At 37.3% G+C, this 26,177-nt stretch overlaps 1 protein-coding gene across 3 annotated transcripts; it reads left to right on the top strand.

Moving 5' to 3' along the window:
- Positions 1 to 41: 41 nt before the first annotated feature.
- SAXO2 (stabilizer of axonemal microtubules 2) lies at positions 42 to 19,524 on the top strand. Of its 3 annotated transcripts, none has more exons than XM_053593896.1 (4): positions 42 to 191; positions 5,278 to 5,457; positions 9,423 to 9,625; positions 17,879 to 19,524. In XM_053593896.1, exons 1-4 carry the CDS (start codon positions 154 to 156, stop codon positions 18,820 to 18,822), a joined length of 1,365 nt encoding a protein of 454 aa, XP_053449871.1. In that variant the 5' UTR covers positions 42 to 153; the 3' UTR covers positions 18,823 to 19,524. The 3 variants fall into 3 exon arrangements, with proteins under 3 accessions (XP_053449871.1, XP_053449873.1, XP_053449872.1); XM_053593897.1 differs by having other exon boundaries at positions 153 to 181; XM_053593898.1 differs by lacking the exon at positions 5,278 to 5,457 and having other exon boundaries at positions 43 to 191.
- Positions 19,525 to 26,177: the final 6,653 nt, after the last annotated feature.

Raw genomic sequence — 26,177 nt, 5'->3', positions numbered from 1 at the left:
GACCTTTGACCCGCGCGCGTCTCAGTCGCTCCGGAAGCCGGCGCCGCGTCCGTCTCCCGGGATCCCGAGGTTGCCTTGACTAAGTCGCGTGTTGAGTAGGTGGAGAAGCAGCTAAAGCTGAGGCGCGGTGAGGGGACCTTGCGAGCCGAGAACATGCGGAGCTGGTGTTTGTGTCAGATTTGTACGTGCGGGTAAGAGACGGCTGCGGTAGCGGCGGGCCGGGGCGTGGGGGCCGAGCTAGGGCCTCAGTGGACGCAGCCTGCCCTCGGGGACCCTGAGAGTGGCCGCCCCCCGGAGACGCAAGGCCGAGGGTGCAGCCTGGTCCCCCCTTATCTCGGCCCACTAATACTAGCTTCGCACCCGCCGGCCACCGCGAGGCGTAAAACATATCTTTGTAGTCCCTGAGGCTCTCTAGCCAAGGATGCAAACTAAAATGCCACCCGCGCCGGGTAGGTAATACTTGTGAAGCAGCGACCTCTGGAAGACTGGTAAGTGGTGGGGTCTGATCCGACTGGAAGAATGGAAATCCCACCAAAAGAAAAAAAATTAAATAATGGTGCACAAGGTCACGAGTTTGCAACCCGTATTAACACTTTGTTCCATCCCCAGCTTTTCATCCGTCTAGCCTGACCAGATTTCTGTTCCCATCCAGGCAGCACTTTTGGGGGATCATACTGAAAAAGCAGTACAGCATTCCCCTTCCTGAAACCTAGAATAGGTCTGTGAAGCCTGCCTAACGACTAACGACTTTCCCTCCTGGAAACAGTCTCTTCCTTCCTGAGCTTCACTGTTGACCCAGGGATTAGATTATTATTGCGAAATAAATATGAATATGTCAGTCCCTTCAAAGGAAAAACAGCTACATATTGATGGAAAAGCACTTACTTTACCAGTGTCATAATAATCAGTATGTAATTAGATGTAGATTAAAAGATACATAAGACCACAGCCTCCAGAAAAAAGCTGTGGGACCCTGGCAAATACGGACACTTCTTTACCTTGAAGTTTTAACTTGAAGTTTGCTGCAAAAGAATTTAGTAGGGATGCCAAGAAATGTGGTAAAGAAAAGAAGACTGAAAAGGCAAAGATTAAAAAGACCATTCAGAAAGGCAGCAGACACATTGCAAGAATACATGCTGGCAATGCAATCTGCCAGAAAAACCAAGCCCCCCCCCAAAAAAAATCCCTTTTCCCCTCGTTTTTAAATTTTGGATTAATATGAAGGTACGTAAGATTAAGTTACATTATCTAGGTTTGTAAAGTGCCAGTTGTAGTTGATTCTTTTACCCAGGAAGTGTGCCATATACTTAACCAAATCCCCTATCCCCCACTCCACTTCTTTCATATGGGCCTATAGTTGTTGATCTTCTAGTTTCAACTTAATATTGAATACACACTGTTTTTGAGACAGAGTCTTGCTCTGTTGCCTGGGCTAGAATGCAATGGCATTGTCATAGGTCACTGCAGTCTGAAACTCCTGGGGAAGGTGAGAGAAAGAAAGATGTTTAAAAGGATAGACATTTGACTTGTGCCTGCCTCAAGTCCATGATGGCAAATAATAAGAACATATGTCTTCATTCCCTTCATAGTATATCCTGAAATAAAATTTAAAAATACAGGTAGAAATAAACTCATAGTATTGAAGAGAATGGAAGGAGGACTCACCAACAGATAAGAGGTAAACAATTTTTGGGAAATTAGGTGATAAGAACATGGAAGTTAAAACAAAAGAAGATACACTGAAGTAAATGTTCTGAAGTAGACATAGGAGCCTGTTTGCCAAGTAGAGCCTGAGAGACACCTAAGTTCATAGGTTAAGTAGAGGGTAAATGGGTAGGGTGTTTTGAGAAGGATTAATTCCAAGTCTAAATTGAAAGCACCTATGTTGCTTGGCTTTTTCATCTCCTGTTCCTACAACTGTCTCTACCAAATAAACCACAGGTAATTGACACCTACCCCTAAAGAGGGAAGAAGATGCATTTTTAACTAAAATTAGTTGTCCAGGGAAAGCTAAGACTCCCAACTATAGAAACCTACCATGAGAACAGAGAAGTCAATAAATTAGATGCTATACTAGAAAGGTTGTATATTTTGAATGTTTGTAAAATACAAAGAATGTGAGATTAAAATACTAGAAATGTAGAGAAATAAACTATACAATAAAATTATGATTCAAAACAAAACAAAGTACAATTTAGGATGATTTTTAAAGTATTTATAATTGATAGCATGAAAAGATAATTTACTTAATTTTGAGGCTATAAACTTTTACTTTGAATGCCCTCAGAGTCATGATGTTGAACCATTGGAGAGGAAAAGGAAATCCCTATATGTTAAATGGCCCAGCATTAAACTGTGTAGTCATAGTCATTGTAATTTAAACATACGATTCTGGATTTAAGACTTTTAAAAAGAGCCTATATATAAAGCGCTATTTCATTATGCTAAAAGACAAAATCTAAACAAATTAGTAATACATAATAAATATAAAAAGATAACTGGCAAAAAAGAAAAAGGGATGTGAAAAGAAGCAGGAAAATTAGAGGAAAATATTTAGGAACTTCTCCATCATTTTACAAAGGGGGAAAATCAAAGAAAAATATCTAGCCACTAATAGCTTACCTTGCAAAGTAAGGTATCCAGAAATGCTGTTTAAAGTTTGTGGAATTATAAAAAGGGTGGAGTATCACAAGAATGGAAAAGCAAATATCCAGTGTACTCAATATAAAGCCAGTGATGATCTAATCATACCCACATAGGAGAAAAACTCAATTCAAGTCAGCGGGAGGGGGCCCAAAGTGGGGGGTTGGGATGCTCCCACTGAATGGGCACAATATAGGAGTGTATGGCACACCTTTTGGGTACAACAGGGACTCTACCTAACAAATTTAAATATTGTGATTTGGTTGGTTGTAGCCTAACATTAACCTGAAATGGGTGGTGGTGGGGTTTAAGTGTTTTAATTAAAGACACGTAATCAAATAAAAAATCCTTTTCATTCAGATCTTTGCTTCAATATCACACTATTAAAAATTGCAACTTTCCCAACTTCTCTTTCTCACTTCCCTGCTTCATTTTTCCATTTCACTTATATGCTATGTATTTTTCTGACTTGTTTGTTATTGGCTACTCTTTGTCCTCCCCCAGGATGTAAGCTCGACGAGAGCAGGGAACTTTCCGAATTTTCTTTCTTAATACTATATCCCTGATGCCTTTGCATGGTTGTTGCATATTAAATACTTGCTGAATGAATGAATGACCATGTAACAGTAGGGAGTGGTATAGTTAAATCTTCATCTACCATGTTAAGACTTGAAAATTAGGAAGATAAACTGATAAATCAAAATGTTCAAAAGTTTTTAAATAAATGTTACAGATGAAGTCTCCAGGAAACTAAAAAGCAGAAATAAGTTTTAAAAAGCTGCTCTGGAGATTGGAAATGTTGGGACAAGAGCCTTTTTCTTACCTATGTAACTCCTCAGCACTGTTAGATTTTTTATGTTGTGAATGTATTGCTTTGATGGAAAATAAAACTAAAACGACAAATCTCAAAACTTTGACTTGATTCTTGTAACTGAGTGCAGCTATATCCTGATGAACCTCTATGCATGGGCCTGTGTACACTGCCTCTAATTTTTCCAAGAGTCTAGGACCCCGTGTGGTACTAATCATTTCAGCAGTTTTCCACAGCCTCCATTGTCAGCAGATACTCCTGACTCTGACTCCCTGATTTGAAGTTTCTTAGGTAACTTATAGCACCACCTCTTCATTCTTTCCTTTACTGCAAGTCTTCATGTGGCAACCTCCAAAAAAAAATAACCCTTATTTTAGCTCGGCACCTATAGCTCAGCGGCTAGGGCACCAACCACATACACTGGATCTGGTGGGTTGGTATCCAGCCTGGGCCTGCCAAACAACAATGACAACTACAAACAAACAAAAAAAATAGCCAGATGTTGTGGCAGGCGCCTGTAGTCCCAGCTACTTGGGAGGCTGAGGCAAGAAAATCGCTTAAGCCCAAGAGTTTGAGGTTGCTGTGGGCTGTGACTCCATGACACTCTACCCAGGAGGATCCCCCCACCCCAGGAGTTCATTGAGTTCAGTTAGAATTTTGATTAGTTTTAATTCATCTGCAGAGCATATCCATTTTCTTCAGGTTCAGCCTTACCTAGGCTTGTATTAATAAGGGTGACTACATAGCCTGGGGTCCTTAAATGATAATATACATGAGAAACTGACCCTAAATTGTAGAATGGTCTGACTTGACTTTTTTGTTTGCTTATTTGGGTTTTTGTTAGTTCTTTAAGGCTTTTATCTCTTTTTTTCTCTAATTATGCAATAAATATACATAAGGCATGGTATAACAATCTAAGCAAAAAAACTATAATATAATGAAAATCCTTCATGATATTTCCCCCCACAGATAACAGATGTTCTTTAAGACTTATTTTACATTTGCATAGTTTTTTTTATTAAGAATAACAGAGTATACTGTGCTACTATTCTATAATCTATTACCATTTACAATCTCGTTGTCTTCCAAAAACCAACCTTATTCTCTTTTAACAACTGCATACAGTTAGCTTATATGATATATTGTTCAGTGTACTTATTATGGACAACACAACCTACTGTGGTTAGTTAGGCAAAAAAGAATTTATTAAGGAGTATATGTAATTCACTTGGAAGAACTGAAGAAATGATTTTCAAAATAAGCTTCCAGAAAAATTCCCAAAATCTCACCATAGAACTGAACTGACACTACCTGCAACAGAACTGTTGACTCCATCCAGAACTCCTTACTTCTGCCAATTTCAGAAGAAATCTGTCAAGTCAGGAAACCACCTTGCAATTCAGAAAGCCATCTATAAAGTACTGGCTCCAGTCTCTGCACCTCTACCACAATGTAAGCAAGCAAATGGATGTTGTGCCCAGCCTCTCTCCTTAGGCACCTCTGTTATTAATCAGAGTCCTATGTGAATAAACCTAGTATGTAAAGGCTAAATTGTGTGTAGAACCTGTCTGCAAGGGTATCAGAAATTCCCTTGTTAGCTTTTCAGCTTCTGTAGTATAACAAAACACAAATTATGAGAACAAAATTGGAGTTGCCACCACATAAGGCTATTACAAATTTTTTCATTATTTTTATAGATATCCTTGTAGAGTTTTTGTTTCTTAGTAAATTTAGAGTTTATTGAAGTCTCTTATTAGAACGAAACTACCACATACAATGTTTTTTCAAGATAAAATAATCTTTTAGTTTGTTTATTTGCACAGGCACCATCATTGTCCACATGGAACCACAAAGATTTACGAAAACTCTGGTGTGTTTTGCCCCACAACTGAATATTTGGAAAAATATCCTATGTATGCCAATGTTCTTCCACCTCGAAGTCTTAAACCCAAGCAAGAATTTCAAGCATCTTGTGGTAAAATGGAAGGAATAACTACATTTAAGTAAATATTCAGCTACTATTAAATATTTGCTTTATTTATTTTCTTCCCAACTCTTCTGGTTTTAACTATTAAAAACTTAACTATTTGCTAACTATTTAAATTGAACTATTTAGTTGATTGAAGTTGAACCAATTGAATAAACAAGAAACTTAAGTCACAACTCAAGAAGAATAAAAAAGGTGAGAATTAGGTTTACAAGGAGAAGAAAGAAAGGGAATAAAAAGTTCTATTGATTTTTTTTTTTAACCTACTAAAATATCTCATATTTATCTACTTTCCAGTGTTGCTATCACCTCAAGGAATGCAGTAGCTTTCAGATTGTTGTATTTGTATCTTGTCTATTCTAGTTTCTATAAGTTGATCTGTTTTTAATACTTTAACCTGCCAGGATGATTTTTTTTATAATGCAAATCAAATCCTATTACCTTTCTGCTTAAAATAATCATGAATGTTCCTATTATATGTAGCACAGACCAGACTTTTTACCAGAGTATGTTTTGCTCCCTACTTGTTTCTCTATTTTATTTTTACTTTAATGCTTTTTTCACTATCTTATATACCCATCCCATAGGCCATTTTTTATTGTCTTGAAAACTGGCAGGTTTTCCTTTACTTACAGCTTTCCAAAATACTGTTTTCCTAGCCTGGAACAAACATTGGGTGCCTGCTGTGTGCTACTAGGCATTGTATTAATACTAGGCTTCTGGAAATAGAATGCTGAGATAACAACAGACGTGCTTCCTGCTTTCATGGAGGAAAGAAATACTGTTTTCTTTCTTCCTCTAATTAAAACCTACTCAATCAGTAGATTTCAACTACATTTTCACTTGGAGACTCCTTCTTTGACCCGTTTTCAGTTTAGGTAAAATTCTTCATAAGCTCTCAAAGCATTGTTCTATAATTTATCATTAGATAAGTTTCAGTGGCCCATGCCTACCACACAGTAGGCACCCAATGTTTGTTCAGTGTGTGATAGGCAAATTCCCCTTAAGCCTAAACTTTTCATCTGGACTTAGCTTTTGGAACTCTTTGTATCTTTGTCATTTAGGTGGATTTATTTATTTGTTATTTTACTTAAATATTAATATGTACACTATATTTCTAAGAGCCATATCCTAGGCACTTGGAATTCTTGCTTGATTTCCTCATCTTGACCAAGTTGACTAGGTAGTAAAAGTGGATTTGTCTGTATGTAAGAATAAGGTATCATTCTATACTTCTCTATAATACAGGAAGAGACTGTGTAAGGAGATGTCTGAATCTGTACAAACTTTGGATCTTTTATAGCAGTATAGTTGTAGCACAGTTAGGTGACTACCAGAGTTGGCAGGAAGTCTGCTCTGAGGACTAGGATTCTGGACATATCAAATGTTTCAGGAGATATCAGATAAATAAAGAATGCATTCACCCTCTACTACTTCTCCATAGGAGGTTGCTCTGGGTTTAGAGGTGTACTTTCTAATACTGACCTATTAGGTATTCTTTCTAATGAGAGAAATAGAGACTTCTAAGCTTTATCTCCCTGATTCTCCCACCCCCTAATGGCCTTTTAGCCTATTCCCCTCTAGCTGATATTTGGGAAGAGCGAAGGGCAACTCAGATGTCTTGAGAAGCAGAGGTATGTGATTTCTACTTCTATACATCCTTTAAATAAAGACATTTTAAGCCCTTACTAAGCATGAAGCACTGTATCACTATGCTAGGCATCTGGGATACCCTGGTGAGGAAACATCTGTGCTTCCAGATGTTACAGTCTAGTGGAGGTGGCAGTCAAAAACATCGCCCAATTTATGAAGGGTAGGTACAGGATACCTTCACAGCCAGAATAAGAGGTTGAGTTTTATTAGAGAAAGAGCTAAAACTTGAAGGACATTAAGCAATTAACTGGATCAAGAGGGGAAGGAAGTACATTCCAGGCAGAGAGAGTAGTATGTATCAGGAAGGGACATGGAAAGTGGGAAATTCTCAAGGCTGGCTAGCTGCAGTAGAGAAAGAAAGGAAGCACAGTGAGAGTTGAAGCTGATGAAGGAGGCCAGACATAGCCTTTAGGCCGTATTCTGTTGTCTGTATCCTTAGAGTGGTAAGAAGCCATTGAAGGTTTTGCTTCTGTTTTTCTTTGATTCTTCAGTTTGTTATTTATTTTTTGAGGGTAATTTTGGGTTTGGGGGTCAAGGAGTATAAAGGGGATAAGGTAGAGGCTAGGGGGATATGAGAGCACAAATGACCTGATCTGATTTACATGTGAAATGATTACAGTGGTTGCAATGTGGAGAAAAGAGAGTCCCAGAGTGGATGCAGATAAATGAGGTCAAGAAGCTGTTTTAGTGACTCAAATTAACTGTTATGAAAGCTTTGAAAATTATGGTGCTAACAGAGATGGAGAAAAGTGTTTGGATTTAAGAGAGATTTAGGAAGCAAAATTGACCAGAGTCAGTGATGAGCTAGATATGGGAGGGAGATGAGGTATAAAATGTGAGTCCTGGGTTTCTGACTATGTGATGCCATTCAGTAGAATGGGGAACAAGCAAAAAGGACCAGATTTGTTGGGGGAAAATAGTTGATACTATTATCAACTGGGCATACTGGGTTTTGAGGTACCAATGGATATCTAAGAGACTATTGATGTTGGTATGGAACCCAGAGAAAAGGTCTAAGCTGAGATGTAAATTTGAGAGTCACTTCTATATAGGTAGTAATTGAAGCTCTGGGAGTATAGGAGTTGTCCTCAGGAGTGAACAATGGATGAGGAGAGGAGTGTGTGTAGGTTTAAGTCTCAGAGAACTCCAACATTGTCCAAGTACAGGTGGAGGAAGCTGCATAGGAGACAGAAGAAATAGGAAGGCAGGAAAGAGAATTTCCTAGAAATAGAGTGAACAGTAATGTCAATTAACTGCTGGAGAGGACTAAAAACATCTGAGGGATTTGATCACATGGAAGTCCCTGTGAACTAGAGCTGTGTTAGGAAAGTGTCAGTGCTGGAAACCAGACTGAAGTTGATTAAAGAGGTAGGTTGAAGGCGGTGAGAAAATAATGAATAGTACACGATACTTTAATCATAAAGTGAGTGATAAGCCAATAGAGTCCACAAGATAAAAGCAATCTGTGTAGACTTGGAGTAATAATAGGATAGCAGCAAATGTATTAGTATGTACCAAGCATTCTTTTGTCTAAACATATGTATGTATCCCTAAAACAACTCTGTGAAGTAGATATTATTGTCCCATTTTATATATGAAGCAAATGAGTTATAGACAATTTAAGTTAGCCAGTGACAGAGCAAGGATTTGAACCTAAGCATTTTGATCAGTCTCAGGCTGTGGTCTTCCACATTCCACCAGACTACCTCAGTGTCTTCAACACTTCCTTTGTCACATAATGTTATACACTGCCCTGTGGCCTCCATCCATGTCAAGGGCTGGTGGAACAGCACAAGATGAGTAAGACTCATGTTTGTACTAGTCTTTACTATGAATGTGATTTACCTCTAACATCCAGAGTTAACAATGAGCAGAAAGACAGCGGGACTTCAGGAAGAAGAAAGCATGCCCAGTAGTGTGCTAGCGTCTTTAAAAAGAATAAGGATTTTGACAAAGTGGACCCAGGGTGGTATATATTTTAAAATTTTCAGGTTCATTAAATCTTTAACCTGAGATTTCCTTACAGGTTAAATAAAATTCAGTTACTTGTGTATTTATTTAACTTATGAGCCTATTAACTATGCATTTATCATAATGCTGTTTTGAAAACTAGGATTTTTGAAATACTTTCCTCAAGATACTTAGTTACTGGATAGGACCTTATAAAGGAATTCAATAACTTGTTTCAAATAGTTTATCAACTTTTGCCATCTTAATATCTTCTCAGACTTTTTACATGAAAAAAAGCCTTTGAATTTTCAATAACTCATTGAAATAATTAGAACTAAAAGAACCTGTAAGGCTATGTTTTAAATTTATATATTTCAGGTCAGATTATCGTCCTTATGAAATAGTCAAACAGCCTCGCCATATACCAGAAGAATATAAACCAAAGCAGGGGAAGATTGATCTTGGTACCACTTATAAACAAGATTTTTATTCTTATAAAGTACAGCCTGTGGCAATAGTCCGGCCTTTGGAAAGACAACAAATTAAAAAAGGAAAGTTGGACACTGTCCCAACCTATAAAGGTAACTTGCCATTTCAAAAATGAAGAAGCCAAAAGACAAACACTCTCCAGCTTTAACATTAATACTAAATTATAACTTTGGTGTGCTACCAAACTTACCCTAATGGCTCAGGAAAGAACTGTTTTTTTCTTTGGTCAAATTAGTAGTATATAGTTCCAAAAAAGGACCATTTGCTTGATTAATATTTAATAGACCTAGATTTCTGACCAAATTAAGCCACTTAATTAGTTTTCTGTATCTCAAAACATATAAAAAAAGATGCCATTCAGTAAGCATTATGTCACATTTGTCACTGTCACATTTAGTTGGCATTGTTCCTTTCTTACCGTCCTAAAATGAGTTAAAACTCTACTGAGAGTAGTGAGTCTTTGAGAAAGTCAAATAAATAGCAACCCTCTTCTCCATTCAAGTTCTGAACTGACCTATGAAGCAAAAGAGTTACCAGATGGAGAAACAAAATATTACTTTCATACTGATAAAAGAGGATAGAGCTTTCATCTGTAAGAAGACAATTACTGATTCTGCACCTCAGAATAAAATAGGCTCATCACCCTCTGGCAACTACAAAGGAGACCTGCTTCTCTAAGGCTTCCAGCATGAAGGGAGTGCATATACCTTCTCTTACTGACAGCTGATTTGGAAGAGTGGGAGCTGGGCAAAAGCCTATCTGATTTTTCCTTTGTGCTTTTTTTTGGGGGAACAGAGTCTTTGTCGCCCCTCAGTAGAGTGCTGCGGCATCATAGCTCACAGCAACATCTAAGTGTTGGGCTCAAGCAATTCTCTTGCCTCAGCCTCCCAAGTAGCTGGGACTACAGCTGCCCACTACAAGGCTGGGCTATCTTTAGAGGTGGGGTCTTGCTCTGGCTCAGGCAATCCACCTGCCTTGGCCTCCCAAGTTTAGGATCACAGGCATGAGCCACCTCACCCAGTCAAAAGCCTATCTGATTTTAAAATACCCTATGACTTTTGGGGATCTTTATTTTTTTAAAAATAGGCTATCTTGATGGTAGATATTATTTCTATATTTTCTTTTGTTAATGATGCAATTTCATGTATAGGATTATATTCTTTTTCTTTTTTCTTTTTTTTTTTTTTAAGACAGAGTCTCACCATTCTCTTGCCCTAGGTGGAGTGCCATGGTGTCATCCACAGCAATCTCAAACTGTTGGGCTCAAGTGATCCTCTTGTCTCACCCTCCCGAGTATCAGGGACTAAGGTGCCTGCCATAGCGCCCAACTGTTTTTTCCTATTTTTAGTAGAGATGGGCGCTCACTATTGCTCAGTCTGGTATATTATTTCCATTAATTATATAAAGTAGCTAAATAGGTATATCCTAATATAAAACTCTTGTAAGAGTGATGTCATTAACAATCAATGTAATGATTCATACTTCAAGTAATAGGTGAAAACATACTTTTTCTTTAAACTTCACACTTAACTATTCAATGAGTGAATAAAATAGAAGGTATCATTATACCATGGTCTGTGAGCCTACACATTAGGGAAGTGAGGAACAGTGTTCTGTTTTTTAAAGCTGTAAGCACATAAGCTACTATGCAAAGAACACATCGTGAAGTCTATGCATAGGATAAGTAAGTATATTATAATTAAATGTAACACGTAATAATTGCTGAGGTATAAAATGATTGGTATACATAGGAGATAATGTGTGCAAAATTACATAAAAATTGATAAAAATAACTTAGTCTTTAATACAACCATAGTTAGATTTTCTTTTCCTTTATTTTCTAACAAGATCTATTTTTAAAATCAGTAATATTTAATGTCCCCTGATGCTGTGAACGGTAATATCCCACTTATTGGGAGTAGATCCTTAGGAAACAAAGTCCCACTGAAATGAGGGCCTAACCACAAAGGTACCTCAGGAGGTGTCCTTGTGACATTTGAAACTAGAATAAGACTATGCCTAATTAAAGGTGCCACTGAGCACTGATCTAGCTCAATTCCTGATAGGACTGACCTATCTACATTCTATTGGCCTAACATAGGAAAGAGCAAATTGTCTTCTGTTGAAAATAATAATGATTTTAGTTTCTATGATTTCCCTTATGTACAACATCCAACATAAATAAAATGTTATGAGACCTATGAAGAATCCGGAAATATTTAGAGATAGGGATAAAGATATTTACAAAATTGATGAAGGAACTTACAGATTCAAGAATTCAACAAACTTCAAAATAGATAAGCAGAAAGAAAACCACCCCATGGCAACTATTCTTCAAATATCTGAAGGCCAAATAAAGATAAATTCTTAAAAGTAGTAAGAGAAAAACTATACATTATATGCAAAAAGGATAATATATTTGATTTTAAAAGAGAATTATACCTGACTTTCCAATGGAAACTGGGAAGCAAAAGACAATTGAACCACATCTTAAAGTCCTAAAAGTTAAAAAAAAAAAAAAAATATCTACAATTTAAAACCCAGTGAATTCCAGAATTTAGTATGTAGTGAAAGTATCTGGGAGGAGGGGGGGGTCATGAAGAAAGGTAAATGCAGCCAAAATTCACAAGATACTGTGAGTGTGAAAGCTGTGTCTGTGTTTCCTCTGGCAAGGTTGAAGACAGACATTGTTTCAGGTGTTTCTAAGCCTGAGGCCTGCCTGATGTTCATATTCATTGTTAGTCCTGGACACTCAGGAATCACTTGAGGCTATGGAAACAAATAAGTAAAAAGCAAAGGAACTGGTGAAATGTAAAGAGAACGAATTTACATTTCCTTTCTTGTCTTCTGGGCTCCTCCATGGTTTGTGAAAACAAATCCACAGGGTAGGAGAAGGGGCTACTAGCAAGAGAAAGAAAGCAGGCAGAGAGATTGATTTAGTCCTTACAGAAAAATTATGAGTTAATAACTTTTACATTATTTCACTAATCATTTACAGTATCAGTATCCTTTAAAAAATAAGGAAAAAGTAGAGATGTTTTCAGGACCCCACCCAATTTTTTTTTTTTTTTAGAGAATTTGTTAGATGAGAGAAACTCATCTGCAAAAAGTATTTTACTTTATTTTTTTGAGACAGAGTCTTACTCTGTCACCTTGGGTAGAGTGCCATAGTGTCATCATAGCTCACAGCAACCTCAAACTCCTAGGCTGAAGCAATCCCCCTGAGTCAACTTCCTTAGTAGCTAGGATTACAGGTGCCCACCATGACACCCAGCTAGTTTTTCTAATTATACTAGAGACAGGGTCTTTTCTTGCTCAGGCTGGTCTTGAACTCCTAAGCTCAGGAATCTACTCACATTGGCCTCCGAGAGTACTAGAATTATAGGCCTGAGCCACTGTGCCCAGCTCAAGATAGTATTAAAGGAAGACCTTCAGGTAAAAGGAAAATAATTCCATATACGAGTATGAAATTCAGAAAAGAATAAAGCATACAGAAGGGTAAATATGTGTGTAAATACTGACTTATTAAAGTCAATACTATTATGCTTTAACATGAATAGAAAAATAGCACAAAAGAGTGTGAGTGGCATTAAACTGTTGAAAGGGTTTTCCATTGTTCTATAAGTGGTAAAAAAAATCAGTTTGAGTTGTGAAGACTCAATCTTTGAGTTTTAATTGTAGTGTTTAGTTCACTTATTTTAATGTACTGAATGATCTAGCTGGGCTTAAGCTGACTACATTGCTATCTGCTTTTTATTTTTCCCATTTTTTTTTTTTTTTTGTGCCCATACTCCTATTACCTGCCTTCTTTTGCATTAACAAGGGGTATTTTTATTATTCCACTTTGGCTGCATTTACCTTTCTTTGTTCCCCCCTTAAATGCAGTAATTGCTTGACCTCAGCTGTGGGCATTCTTCCTTTTCTTTGGGGATGCCCTGCCTTCTCCCTGCTCTCTTCTCTCTTCCCCCCTGTACCTCTTTTCTTTCTCTCCGTTTCTTTCTAAGATAAAATAAAGTCTATGCTTTGTATCTTAATCTTGAGATGCCTTTAACCTACAGAAAAGTATTAATCTACTGCAGGAGAATCATCATTCTGACACTAGCAGTGACTAGGTAAAGACCTATTGCAGCTTGGGGAAATGACAAGGGGGAAAGCAACAAGAAGCAAAGTAAAACTTCTAACAGGAAGAAGGAATAGGAAATTGTCCTAGGACCAGCCATTAGAAATTGATTACATCAAAGGAAGGGACAAGAGTATAGAGAGCACCCTGATTCTGAGACCAGGGGCACAATGCCTGCCTAAGATTGAGCTGGACATGGACAAAAGAAACGTGCACAGCAATGCATACGCACAGAAGATCCTAATAACACTTGAATTCCAAAATACATGAAGCAAAAACTGACAGCACTAAAGTAAAAATTACAAAAGTCTGCAATTATAGTTGGAGACTTCAGCATTCCTCTTTATGTCCATAGAATGTGTAGATAGAAGATCAGTGAGGATACAAAAACCTGAACAACACTCAACAATCTTGACCTAATTGAAATATTTTGTAAAGTACTCCTATCAGCAACAACAGAATACACATTCTTTCCAAGTATACATGAAACACTCATCCAGATAGACCATATTTTAAGCCACAAAATAAACTTTAACAAATATAAAATAATTGAGATCATACAATGTATGTTTTTTGACCGTAACAAAATTAAACTAAACATAAATAATATAAATCTGGAAAGTCTCCAAATGTTTGGAAATAAAACAACAAATTTCTAAATAACCAATGTTTTTAAGCAGCAACAGGAAATTAGAAAACATCTTGAACTTAATGAAAAAAAAGATACCATACCAAAATGTGTGGAATGTGTCTGAAATGATGTTTAGAGGGCAATTTATAGCATTTAAGATTTATATTAGAAAAGAAAAAAGTCATATCAATAGTCTTAAGTCTCCACTTTATGGAGCTATAAAAATAAGAGCAAATTAAATTGAATGCAAAGTAGAAGGAAAGAAAGAATGAGGATTAGAGCAACAATCAATGAATTTGAATACAGAAAAACAGTAAAGAAAATCAATGAAACCAACTCTGGTTCTGTTAAAAGATAATAAAGGGATTAAACCAAGGGGAAAAAAGAGAAGGCTCAATTACAAATACCGAGAATGAAAGGGGATAGCACTACAGACATGATAGACCTTTGTTTTACGTTGTGTTTTCTTCTTTTTCCTTTATCTTTTGGCAATTTCGTCAGGTTGCTGTTCATTCCATGTTTGTGCTCCAAAAGGGAAAAAGTTGAAATTTAGGAGATAATAACAGAGTTTGAAAACTACTTGAGAGAAATAAGAATGAAGGAGAGAAAGTCAACTGGGTAGAACCTTAACCTGATATGCCGAATTCATAATAGAAACTGGTTCAATGTTGTGTTATTTTCTGGGGAATATGAGTCTGAGTGAGATGGAGAATTCACTTGGGGTGCACTACATTTTAATTTTCTAAGGGACATCCAAATAGAGATATCTATTAAGAAGATAAGTGTGTGGGTTTGTTGTTTAAAAAAATGGTGTGAAGTAGAGATTCAAGTTGGGGAGGGGTAAGCTTACAAGTGGTATTAAAACCATGAGAGTAGTTTGGCGATATGTGGATTGAGAAAGATGAGGCCTAGGATGACAACCCCTATCTTTGTAAAATTTATTTCCAGTTCCTTGGTATTTCAAGACACCACAGGGAGCAGGTCCCAAGTACCAGGGAAAGAACTAGCATCAGCAGCTCTAGGGTTTGGTTTTCAAAGAAGAAACTAGAACAGCTCTCTGTACTAAAGTGGGGATGGAGCTGTGTATACAAATAAGAGCAAACATGCAGGCACCTCATCCATCTAAAGCTGTTCAGAAGAGAGAAAAGTCTGAACTGAATGTTAGTGGTTAGAAATGTTGAGGAAATGTCTAAGGACAGTACTAATACTGGAGCTGCCAAACGACCAGACTGTGCTGTTAAACATGGACAGCATTATGTTAGTTTTCTTTGTTTGTTTTTTCCATAAGTATCATAAAACACTAAAGAGATATTAATAAGGACAATGATACTTCAAAGATACTGCTGTAATGTTATTAATAAAAATTCTAAGACAAATATTCTAAGGTTATGGTCATAGGCATATTTATAGGGCATAAATCAATTTTCTGCAGTAGAATTGATATTTTTTCTAATATGTGTTGTCAAACTTTGTCTGTCAGTGTCCAAATCCTTACTTCCTTCTTGAAAGCCAAAGCTGGCTTGATGAGGGAGAAATATTCTCTTCTGTTTACAGTCATAAAATGAAAATCTTTTGTTATCTTAATCACTTTGCCAGCAAGAGCTCTCCCTGTATGCTAGTGTGGAACTATAGACCTTCAATAACATCTATGATTTCCTTTTAGTTATTGAAATATAGTGTTACGATTTTGTATTTGGTTTGCTAAGAATATAGATTCCCTCATCATACTTCAAGAAAAAGACTTTATGGTAAAGCTTCATATGAATTGCAAATGCAAAGCTTTCAGATAACTAAGAGAGCTTGAGGGAAGAGCTACTGCCTCCATCCCTGCGATGAGCTTTGTGATTTCTCTTACCACATCTCTTCCCTTTGCTCATCTGCTCCGACTGCTGCTCTGCTGACTGACCTCCTCTGCCATGTCTCATGTCCAGATGTGTCTAACATGTAACTTCCTCATGCCATAGTTCCCCAGCTCTATCTCTTGGCCTCCTTTTAGATTCTTTCCTCATTTCCAACTAGCTCTTTATTTTCAATTTTAAGTTCATGAGAATAAGAGTGATTAATCTAGCTCATCTTTTTTTGCTAGTTTGTTTCATAGGTTTCTGCTAGTCTATTTTTAAATTTAATTTTTTTTTTTTTTTTTTAAGAGACAGTCTCATTCTGTTACTTAGGCTGGAATGTGGTGGTGTGATTATAGCTCACTGCAGCCTCCAACTCCTGGAGGCTGGGCTCTAGTGAGCTTCTCTTAACTTTCTGTAGTACCTGGGACCACAGATGCATGCCATTGTGCCTGCTTAATTTTTAAGTTTTAGAGATGGGCTCTATGTTGCCCTGGATGGTCTCAAGCTCTTAGCCTCACGTGATCCTCCTGCCCTAGACTCCGGAGTAACTGAGATTACAGTTGTGAACCTGCACCCATTTCATCTGCTAGTTTACAAATTGCCAATTCTTGGGGCAAGTACCCAGTTTCATCCAAGCATCCATACAGTACCTACTCATTTATGTATTCTAAAACTTGATCATTTTGGCAGAAATATTTACAGATGAGGAATTTTTCACTTTGAAAAAGATCCACATAAGGAGGTTTGAGCTTTCCATAAATGTTGTGTAGATTTTTATCCAGATTCTGTTACATTATCTTATATAACAAATTGCTGTCTTTTATAAATTAATTTATGATATTTAGAAATGCAAATTTTGGGGTGAAGTCAATTCTATAATACTATAATACTTCCACCCTTTCTAGTCTAGAAATAGAAAACATATATAATCCTCAGTTGAAATATAAACACTTCAGTTTTCTACCTGTGGTCTAGGGTATTTAACTTATAAATCTCAAATCTTAGCTCTGATTCTACTTCTAAATTCTACATGAAATTTCAAATACTTTTGAAAATACTCAGTTCAGGCCCTTGGCCTCTAAGCCCTCTTTCTTTTGGGAGTGCCTTAAAGGCCATTTCATAAGGAGGAAAAACTGAAGCCACTGCTCTTTTGGGGATAGTACAAGTCACCCTGTATCTTTCTTTCCTCAAGGAGTTTTCTAGGCTTTCTAGACCATAATGGAGTTGAAGGTTTTTCTCCTTTGAGGAGTTCCTTCAAAGCAAGTAGTAATAGCCTCATCACTTTTGTCCATACATCAGGGCACTTGATTTTATGTTAAGCCTTAGATGTTATGGCTTACTTTAGCATTTTGTGGATTATAGTGAAAATCCCTACCAATTCCTGGGAATTTCACCATAATCTTCTAAACTTTGCCCTCACCTGTATACAACGCAGTCATTTTGGATTTCAAGAACTATCCACAATCAGGCTCAGATGTGATATTCCCTTGTTTTGTAATCAGATGAATCTGGAAATAGAAAGTTATGTATATTAAAGTGAGAAAATGGGTGGAGAGAGGTGGAGAGCAAGGGAAAAAAGAACAAATCTGAGGGGAATCAGAGACACTTTATATTTGATGCTAGTGTTTGGATTTCTAAGGGAAATGGAAGGATGTTTGGCAAGGAGAGAAGTCAGTCACAATTTTTAGAAGGTGATTGTTTTCTTCAGAATTAAAAAATGATTTGTTTTCTTTCTTCATTTTTAATTTTCAAGATGATTATAGAGCTTGGGACATTCAGAAAAGGGAACTTCATAAACCAGAACAAACTTACCATCCCCCTACTGTGAAATTTGGAAATTCAACTACATTTCAGGATGACTATGTTCCTCAAGAGATAAGGCTTAGGCAAAGCTTTAAACCCTTCTCTGTGGTCAAACCGTCTACAATCCCTTTTAATGGTGATACAACCCATCGCCTGGATTATGTACCTCATCAGCTAGAACTTAAGTTTGAAAGACCAAAAGAAGTTTACAAACCAACTGACCAACCCTTTGAAGATCTCACAACTCATCAGAATGACTTTCGGGGACTTGTTGGTGAAACTGCAAAAATCTGCAGACCTGCATACACCAGAGTGACCCAAAATGCTCAATTTCAAGGAAGCACTGAATTCCAGGAAAGTTTTCAACCATGGGAAATCCCACCACCTGAAGTCAGGAGAGTACCAGAGTATGTGCCCCCTGCAGGGAGCATGGAGTTAACCAGCACAAGCCATCTGGACTATGTTCCACATCAGGCCAGTCGTGTTGTTCCTATCCGGCCTGTTTCTCATAGAAGAAATATCAATTTTCCTTTCCAAGGAAAAAGCACAATGAAAGATGATTTTCCAGCATGGGAAAGCTGCCGTCAAGGACTTATTAAGCAGCAGCAGCAAATTCCCAACCCAGCTGGAAAATTTGATGGTTTGAGCACTTTCAGATCTCACTATGTGCCACATCAATTGATTCCAACAGAGAGTTGCAAACCTTTAAATGTTACTTTGAAGAGTTATGTTCCATTTGATGATGTAACCATGTACTCTATCGAGTACACACCAAAGAAACAGGAAATCTGCCCAGCTAGTTATCCCTCTCCTCCTGGTTATATATTTGAAAATACAAATTCCCAAGGTCATAAATTTTTTCGTAAGATCACTCCTGCATTGAAGGCCTTCTAATCATCAAATTGTGCTTAAAAGTAAGCTAACTAGCAAATTGTTTGTTTTTCAAGGGAAAACTCAATTATAGTGAAAAAATTTTTGAGAGATAATTATTTTTTAGGTTTTTAAATAAGAAAATTGGAAAATGTATTATAGGAGATCAGAATCTAAAAATCCATTTGTATTGTCATTTTAATCATGATTGCTCTTTAAATTCCATTTCTCAAGGTTGAATAATGTACATTCTCCTCTGAACAATTTTAATAGCAAACATCTTGTTTTGTAGTTTGTTCCCAATCTATTATCATTTATACTTCTGTTTATAATGATGGCAGTTGTATGGCTGTTCACATCGCAGTTGTCATTCAGCAAGCACATTAGGACTACATAGAGCACCATGGACAATGATAGGAATTTCTCTTCCGAGACAGTAGACTTCAAGGTATCTACACAGGGTACACCAACAAGTTTGTGGTGTGGAGACTGCTGCACTGCTCCTCGCCATGTCCAAGGTAGTGAGAGGCATTGTGGTGCAGCAAGGAGAGGCTCTGTGGGAGGGGATCAGAAGACTCAATTTCTAGTTCTAATGATGTCATTTTTCTATTTGTGTCAAGTGGCAAGTGGCTCATGTCTCTGAGCTTCAATGTCTTCATTTGTAAAAGGAATAAATATTTTTTCTCAAAAAAGTTTGTTTTGAGCATCAGATTGTATGATACATTTTAATCCATAAAAGTACACATGTAATGAATTGTGTTAATAAATCATTCAATCTCTTTTTAATACTTGTTTTTTCTGTTTCAAATTAAGATAATTACCTATTCAATCCTCATTTTCTGGCAAGTAGCAAGGATGATAAAATAACCAATTTGCTTTGTGTTTACTAGTACTCTGTGCTTATGAGAAAAGCCTTGTCCTCTAAAGCTTCATGAACACCCAAGAAGTTATTACAGAGAATGGAGAGCTTGGATTGGGGTAAATACCTTACCTTAAATGACAGTATTTGCATAAAGGAAAAAGTATTTGCTAGAGTAGTTTTGGGAAGACTGACATCTCTGAAGAAATCTTTGGGGTAAACTTAGGTAATTTATGCCCCTAATTGCCACACCCATAATCATTGTTCAGAAGCGGCATCAGGGCCAGTATGGGTCATAATCACCTTGTTTACTTCTTCCAGTCTGAAGATAAGTGCTAAAACGGAAGGAAAGGAATGATGCCGGTGTTTGAAGTAGAAGCAACATATTGCATTTATAAATGCTGAACATTTCCTAGAATTTAAACTCTTATTGGGTAATGCTGTGTCAATGTAAACTCATCTCTTGTAACAAATGTACCCACTCTAGGGGGATGTTGATAGTTGGGGGGACTGCATGTGTGGGGGCAGAGGGCATATGGCAACTCTGAACTTAACATGAAGTTTTGTTGAGAACCTAAAACTGCTCTAAAAATGTCTGTTTTGAAAATAATTTTTAAAACCCCTTCACAGCAGCAGCTGGGGAGTGGTCACCAGTCAGAGATTAGGAACCCCACACCCCAGCTTCTTAATACATCAAGTTTACAGGTTGTCATTTAAACGAAATTATAATCTAAGGCCCTCTCTGAGAATTGCTGTGTGAGAAGAGAAGTTTCATAATACTCCCAAAGAGGAGGGGAGACCTCTAAACAACTCAGCAGAAAAAGGTAAGTGAACCTTGTAATCGTGAGTAAGCAAACTTCAAAAAGGCTGTCTAAAATGCACACTGATTGCCTACTTCTGAAAAGGGTCACAGTGTCCAATAAAACATTTATTTTGTTAAGGCTTTTGCTTTTTTTCTGTCTACTCAATGCTCTTTTACATGGAAGTGATGTTTTTCACTCTATGCCACAGACACAGGACATTCATCAATGCCATCCGTCCACAGCTTATCCATAAACAGCACACAGCTTGAGAGCTGTTGTTTAGAGTGGCTAGTGATATTTCACCCATCACAATTCCTTTATTCGTGGAACTATAATGGCTAGCAAGGGAAAGTGGCTCAAAGATACTTACAGACAGCAAGTAATAGGAAAATTAAGACAAAATAAACCATGAAAACCTGGGTAAAAGTTCCAAACAGGCACTTCACCAAAAAAGATAACAGATGGGGGCAGCGCCTGTGGCTCAAAGGAGTAGGGCGCCAGCCCCATATGCTGGACAGGTTCAAACCCAGCCCCGGCCAAAAACTGCCAAAAAGATAACAAATGGTGTATGAATTGGCTAAGTACCACAAAGTGAATGGCTTTACAACAGGAATTTTCATCTGTATATTATGGAGGCCACAGGTCTCCTGACTAAAGTGTTGGCATGGCCGGCTCATTCTGAGGTAAAGGAAAATGCGCCCCATTCCTTTGTCCTAGCTGCTGGTGGTTTGCTGGCGGTTTGCATGGTTTCTGAGGAAACGTTGAATATAATTATCTTCCCTCCTCTATAAGTAAGCTACTGTTATTCCTCTGGCTTCCTTCCAAGTTCCTTGGTTTGTAGAGCTCTGCCTTCATCTTCACACTGCATTCTCCCTGTGTGCACACGTCTCTCTTAAGTGCTCCCCTTTTATAAAAATACCAGTCCTACCATATTAGGGCTCATCCTAATGAGCTCATCTTAACTCGATCATTTGCAAAGACCCCATTTCACAATAAAATCACATTCACAGGTACTGCGGTTTGGAACTACATTTTCTTAGGGAATATAATCTAAACCATAAAAGATGGCAAATAAGACAATAATGGCTGAGACTTTACCCCTAATGTGAGACACTAAGTCATAGATTCATGAAGCTCAGAGAACCTCATGTAGTATAAATATCTGAAGAAACTACATCCATTTGCATCATTTTCAAACTATAAAAATCAAAGATAAAGATCCTGAAGGAAGCCAGAGGAAAAACAGTAGCTTACCTAAAGAGGAAGGAAAATAATTATATTCAACATTTCCTCAGAAACCATGTGAGCAGGGAGAGAGTGAAGTGAAATACCTAAAAGTGTTGAGAAAAAAATCTATCTTTCAAACAGGAAGGAGAAATAGAGACTTAGACAAACAAAAAATGAGGGAATTGGTGGGGCGCAGTGGCTCACGCCTCTAATCTTAGCACTTTGGGAGGCCAAGGTGGGTGGATTGCTTGAGCTCACGAGTTAGAGACAAGTGTGAGCAACAGTAGCTTCCTCTGTAGGTAAGCTACTGTTTTTCCCTGTCTCTACAAAAAATAGAAAAACTGAGACAAGAGGATCACTTGAGCCCAAGAGTTGGAGGTTGCTATGAGTTATGACACCACAATCCTCTACCCAGGGTGACAGCTTGAGACTCTGCTTAAAAAAAAAAATTGAGGAAATTGATTGCCAGTAAGCCTGCCTTGCAAGAAATGTTAAAAGAATTTTATTAGTGTCTAGTGTCATACCTTAAGGTTAAGTCTTACCCATCATAAATTAACTTTTGTGAGTGGTGACAGGTGTGGATCCTGTTTCAGTCTTCTACATGTGGCTATCCATTTCTCCTAGTACCATTTATTGAATAGGAATTGTTTTCCCCAGTGCATAATCTGCTTTATCAAAGATCAGGAATATGAGGATGATTTCATCTCTGAGTTCTCTGATCTGATTCATAGGTTTATGTTTCTGATTTTTGTGCCAGTACCATGCTTTTTTAGTTACTATAGCCTTGTAGAAAGTCTGGTAAGGTGATGCCTCCTGATTTATTATCTAAGGTTGCATTGTCTATTCCGGGTTTTTTCTAGTCCCATAGGATGGGTAGATCTATATTTTTCTAGATCTGTGAAAAATGATTTTTTTATTGTGGATTTTTTTTTTTTTTTTTTTTTTTTGCAGTTTTTGGCTGGGGCTTGGTTTGAACCCGCCACCTCCGGCATATGGGGCTGGCACCCTACACCTTTGAGCCACAGGCACCACCCATTGTGGATGCTTTTTTTAATGTGGATTGTGTTGAATCTGTAAATCTTTTTGGGTAGTATAGCCATTTTAACAATGCTGATTCTGCTGCTACGTAAGTGTGATGTCTGTTTCCATGTGCTCACATCTTTCACCTCCTTTGTTAAATATATTCCTAGGTATTTTATTTTCTTTGTTGCTACTGTGAAAGATATTGTGTCTTTGCTGTGATTCTCAGCTTGGCTGTTGGTGTACACGAAGGTCACTACAAAAGTTTTGAGACAGACTGTGTTATGGTCCATTATTTCACTTTCAAGAAATACAGCCAACAGCAAGATTCTTTATGATTCACATGCACAAGTTTCAACTTGCTGGACTTATCAGTGTTGCTGGGAGGGTCTCATTTGTTCCCATTTGTTTGGTACTCTGCAGCAGCTCTGGAGCTAGGAAGAGAGCACTTCTATGCGATGATTTTCTGTGATTCTGTGATTTTAAACAAATCCTTGAGCATTTGCAGTGGATTTTTGAGACCATATTCCTTTCCACACAACAGTTTTTGTGGTTTCAAGAATTTAGAAGATTCTGAACTTTATTGAAAGACAAGGAGAGGAGTGGGTGTCCTGGAAACCACAGTGACTGAAGAAAACATCACCACTGTGGAGTGCGGAAGAAAATGGTTTGTACAAACAATGCGGTGACATTTAAGGACACTGAGTGGCACTACAAATTGGATCACTGGCAGTGTCCTAAATCTTGCATTATTATCTTCAAGTCAGGAAAGTTTCATCCTGATGGGTGCCTCACACTTTGACAGATGTGCAAAAGCACATCCGTGTTGAACAGTGTGAGGAAACACTGGTCAGATTGGACAAAGGCAAGTCTAGACACATTTCTGAGATGGTTACTGGTGATGAAACCTGAATTTACCAGTTTGATCTGGAGAATAAGCGTCAATTGACAGTGTGGATTTTCCCCCTTGTAAACCCACTGACAAAAGTGAAGCAGCCCTAAAATGCTGGAAGGAAGATGACAACTTTCTTCTCCAAATCAATCATGTTGCAACTGTTCCTTTGGAGGAACCAAGGACTGTTTCTGCTCAGTGGTACACACCAGTGTGCCTACCGAAAGTTTTTGGGAAGCTTTAAGAATGGTGACCAAGGACAAGAGTGTAGGCAACCATCTTGCACTATGTGTCTGCCCACACAGCCAAGAGCACCATTCTGTTCCTGGAGTCCACAGAGGTTAAACTTATGACTCATCCACCATACAACCCTACATTCCTGACCTATCCCCATGTGATTATTTTCTCTTCCCTATAGTAAAAAAATTGCTTATGTGAAGAAGGTTCTCCAGCCCTGAAGAATCTGTTCATGCCTAGGAAAGTGAGCTTACAGCACTTAAGAAAATGAGTGGAAAGAGTATTTTCAAAATGGTTTACAAGAATGCAAAAGTGCATAGAATGTCACAGTGATTATTTTGAGAAAATATAGTCATCACAACAATTTTACATTTATTAATTATTGATTACTTCAAAACTTACATAGTGTCCCTCATATGAAAGAAAAAACCCTTATAGATATCAGCCTAGGGAAATAATTTACGAAGAAGACCCCAAAAGCAATCACAGGACCAACAAAAATAAATAAACAGTGCCTGATCAAACTCAAAAGTTTTTGCACAGCTAAGGACACAATAAGTAACCTACAGTATAGGAGAAAATGTTTATATGCTAGAGGTCTGATAAAGGGCTAATAACCAGAATCTACAAAGAACTCTAGGAAATCAGAAAAAAAAAAAAACTGCATTAAAAAGTGGGCAAGAGACATGGACAGAAACTTTTCCAAATGATGATAGCCAAATGGCAACAAAACACATGAAAGAATGCTCAACGTGTCTTAATATTCAAGGAAATGTAACATAAAACACAAGGAGATGTCACCTAACTCCAATGAGGATGGCTCTCATCAAAAAGTTCCAAAGTAAGTGCTGGTGTGGATGCAGAGAGAAAGGAATACTTGTACACTACTGGTGGGACTACAAACTAGCACAACTTCTATGGAAAGTTGTATGGAGAAACCTCAAAGAAATAAAAGTAGACCTACCATTTGATCCAGCATTCCCATTACTAAAAACATTTTATAAAAAGACACTTTCACTTGAATCTTTATAGCAGCACAACTCACAAAGATGCGGAAACAATCTAAGTGCCCATGAATACATGAGTGGATTAATAAAATGTGGTATATCTATACCATGGAGTACTACTCACACATTAAAATAATGGTGATCTAGTATCTTTGGTAACAACCTGGATGTGACTGGAGACTATTTTCCTAAGTATTGCAAGAATGGAAAAACAAACACTACATTACTCAATACTAAATTGGAACTATTCGGTCAATCAATACTTATGTGCACATATGGAAGTAAAACTCATGGAAATCAAGTAGGTGAGAGGGTGAAGAAAGGGTTGTGTAATTCACACCTAACTGGCAAAATGCACACTTTTGGGTAAAGGGTATTTATAACTTTGAGTTAAAATGTACAAAGTAAATTATGTAACCAAGATATGTATACTATGCAGCCTTAAAGAAAGATGGAGACTTTACCTCTTTCATGTTTACATGGATGGAGCTGGAACATATTCTTCTTAGTAAAGTATCCCAAGAATGGAAGAAAAAATATCCAATGTACACAGCCCTACTATGAAACTAATTTGGGACTCTCACATGAAAGCTATAACCCAACTACAACTTAACAATAGGGGGAAGTGGGAAAGGGGGGGGTGGGTAGAGGGAGGGGAATCGGTGGGATCACATCTGTGGTGCATATTACAGGGGTATTTGCGAAACTTGGTAAATGTAGAATATAAATGTTTTGGCACAGTAACTGAGATAACGCCGGAAAGGCTATGTTAACCACTGGGATAAGAATGTGTCAAATGGTTTATGAAGTGAGTGTATGATGCCCCATAATCATATCATTGTATACACTTATGATTTAATAAAAAAATTAAAAAAAAAAAAAGATATGTATACTGTAATATTCTGAAATTTTTTCTAAAAAGTGTATTAAGAAGGCAAAGAATATAGATTAGTAGCTCAAACCTGCATCAAGAAAAGAAAATCAAAAAAAATAAAAGCTTTTATTTTTTGTATTCTTAATTGATCTAACAGATAACAATTTGTTCAAAATAATAACAATGTGTTTGATTATGCATATACATTATGTATATGCTTATGTGTGCTTATATACAAGTGAAATTAATGACAGCAATAACATAAAGGATTAGGACTGTGCTATTAGTATAAGGTGCTAACACTACTTGTGAAGCAGTATAGTGTTATTTCAAAGTGGACTCACATAAATGTATATTGCAAACTCTAGGGAAACAACACAAAAAGGAGTATAACTGGTATGCTAAGAAAGAAAAGGAGACAAAAATCATAAAATACTCAATTAAAACTAAAAGAGACAAG

Source organism: Nycticebus coucang, chromosome 6 (genome assembly GCF_027406575.1).
Source record: "Nycticebus coucang isolate mNycCou1 chromosome 6, mNycCou1.pri, whole genome shotgun sequence".
NCBI classification, from domain to species: Eukaryota; Metazoa; Chordata; class Mammalia; order Primates; family Lorisidae; genus Nycticebus; species Nycticebus coucang.
This window is presented reverse-complemented; position numbering and strand designations above follow the sequence as displayed.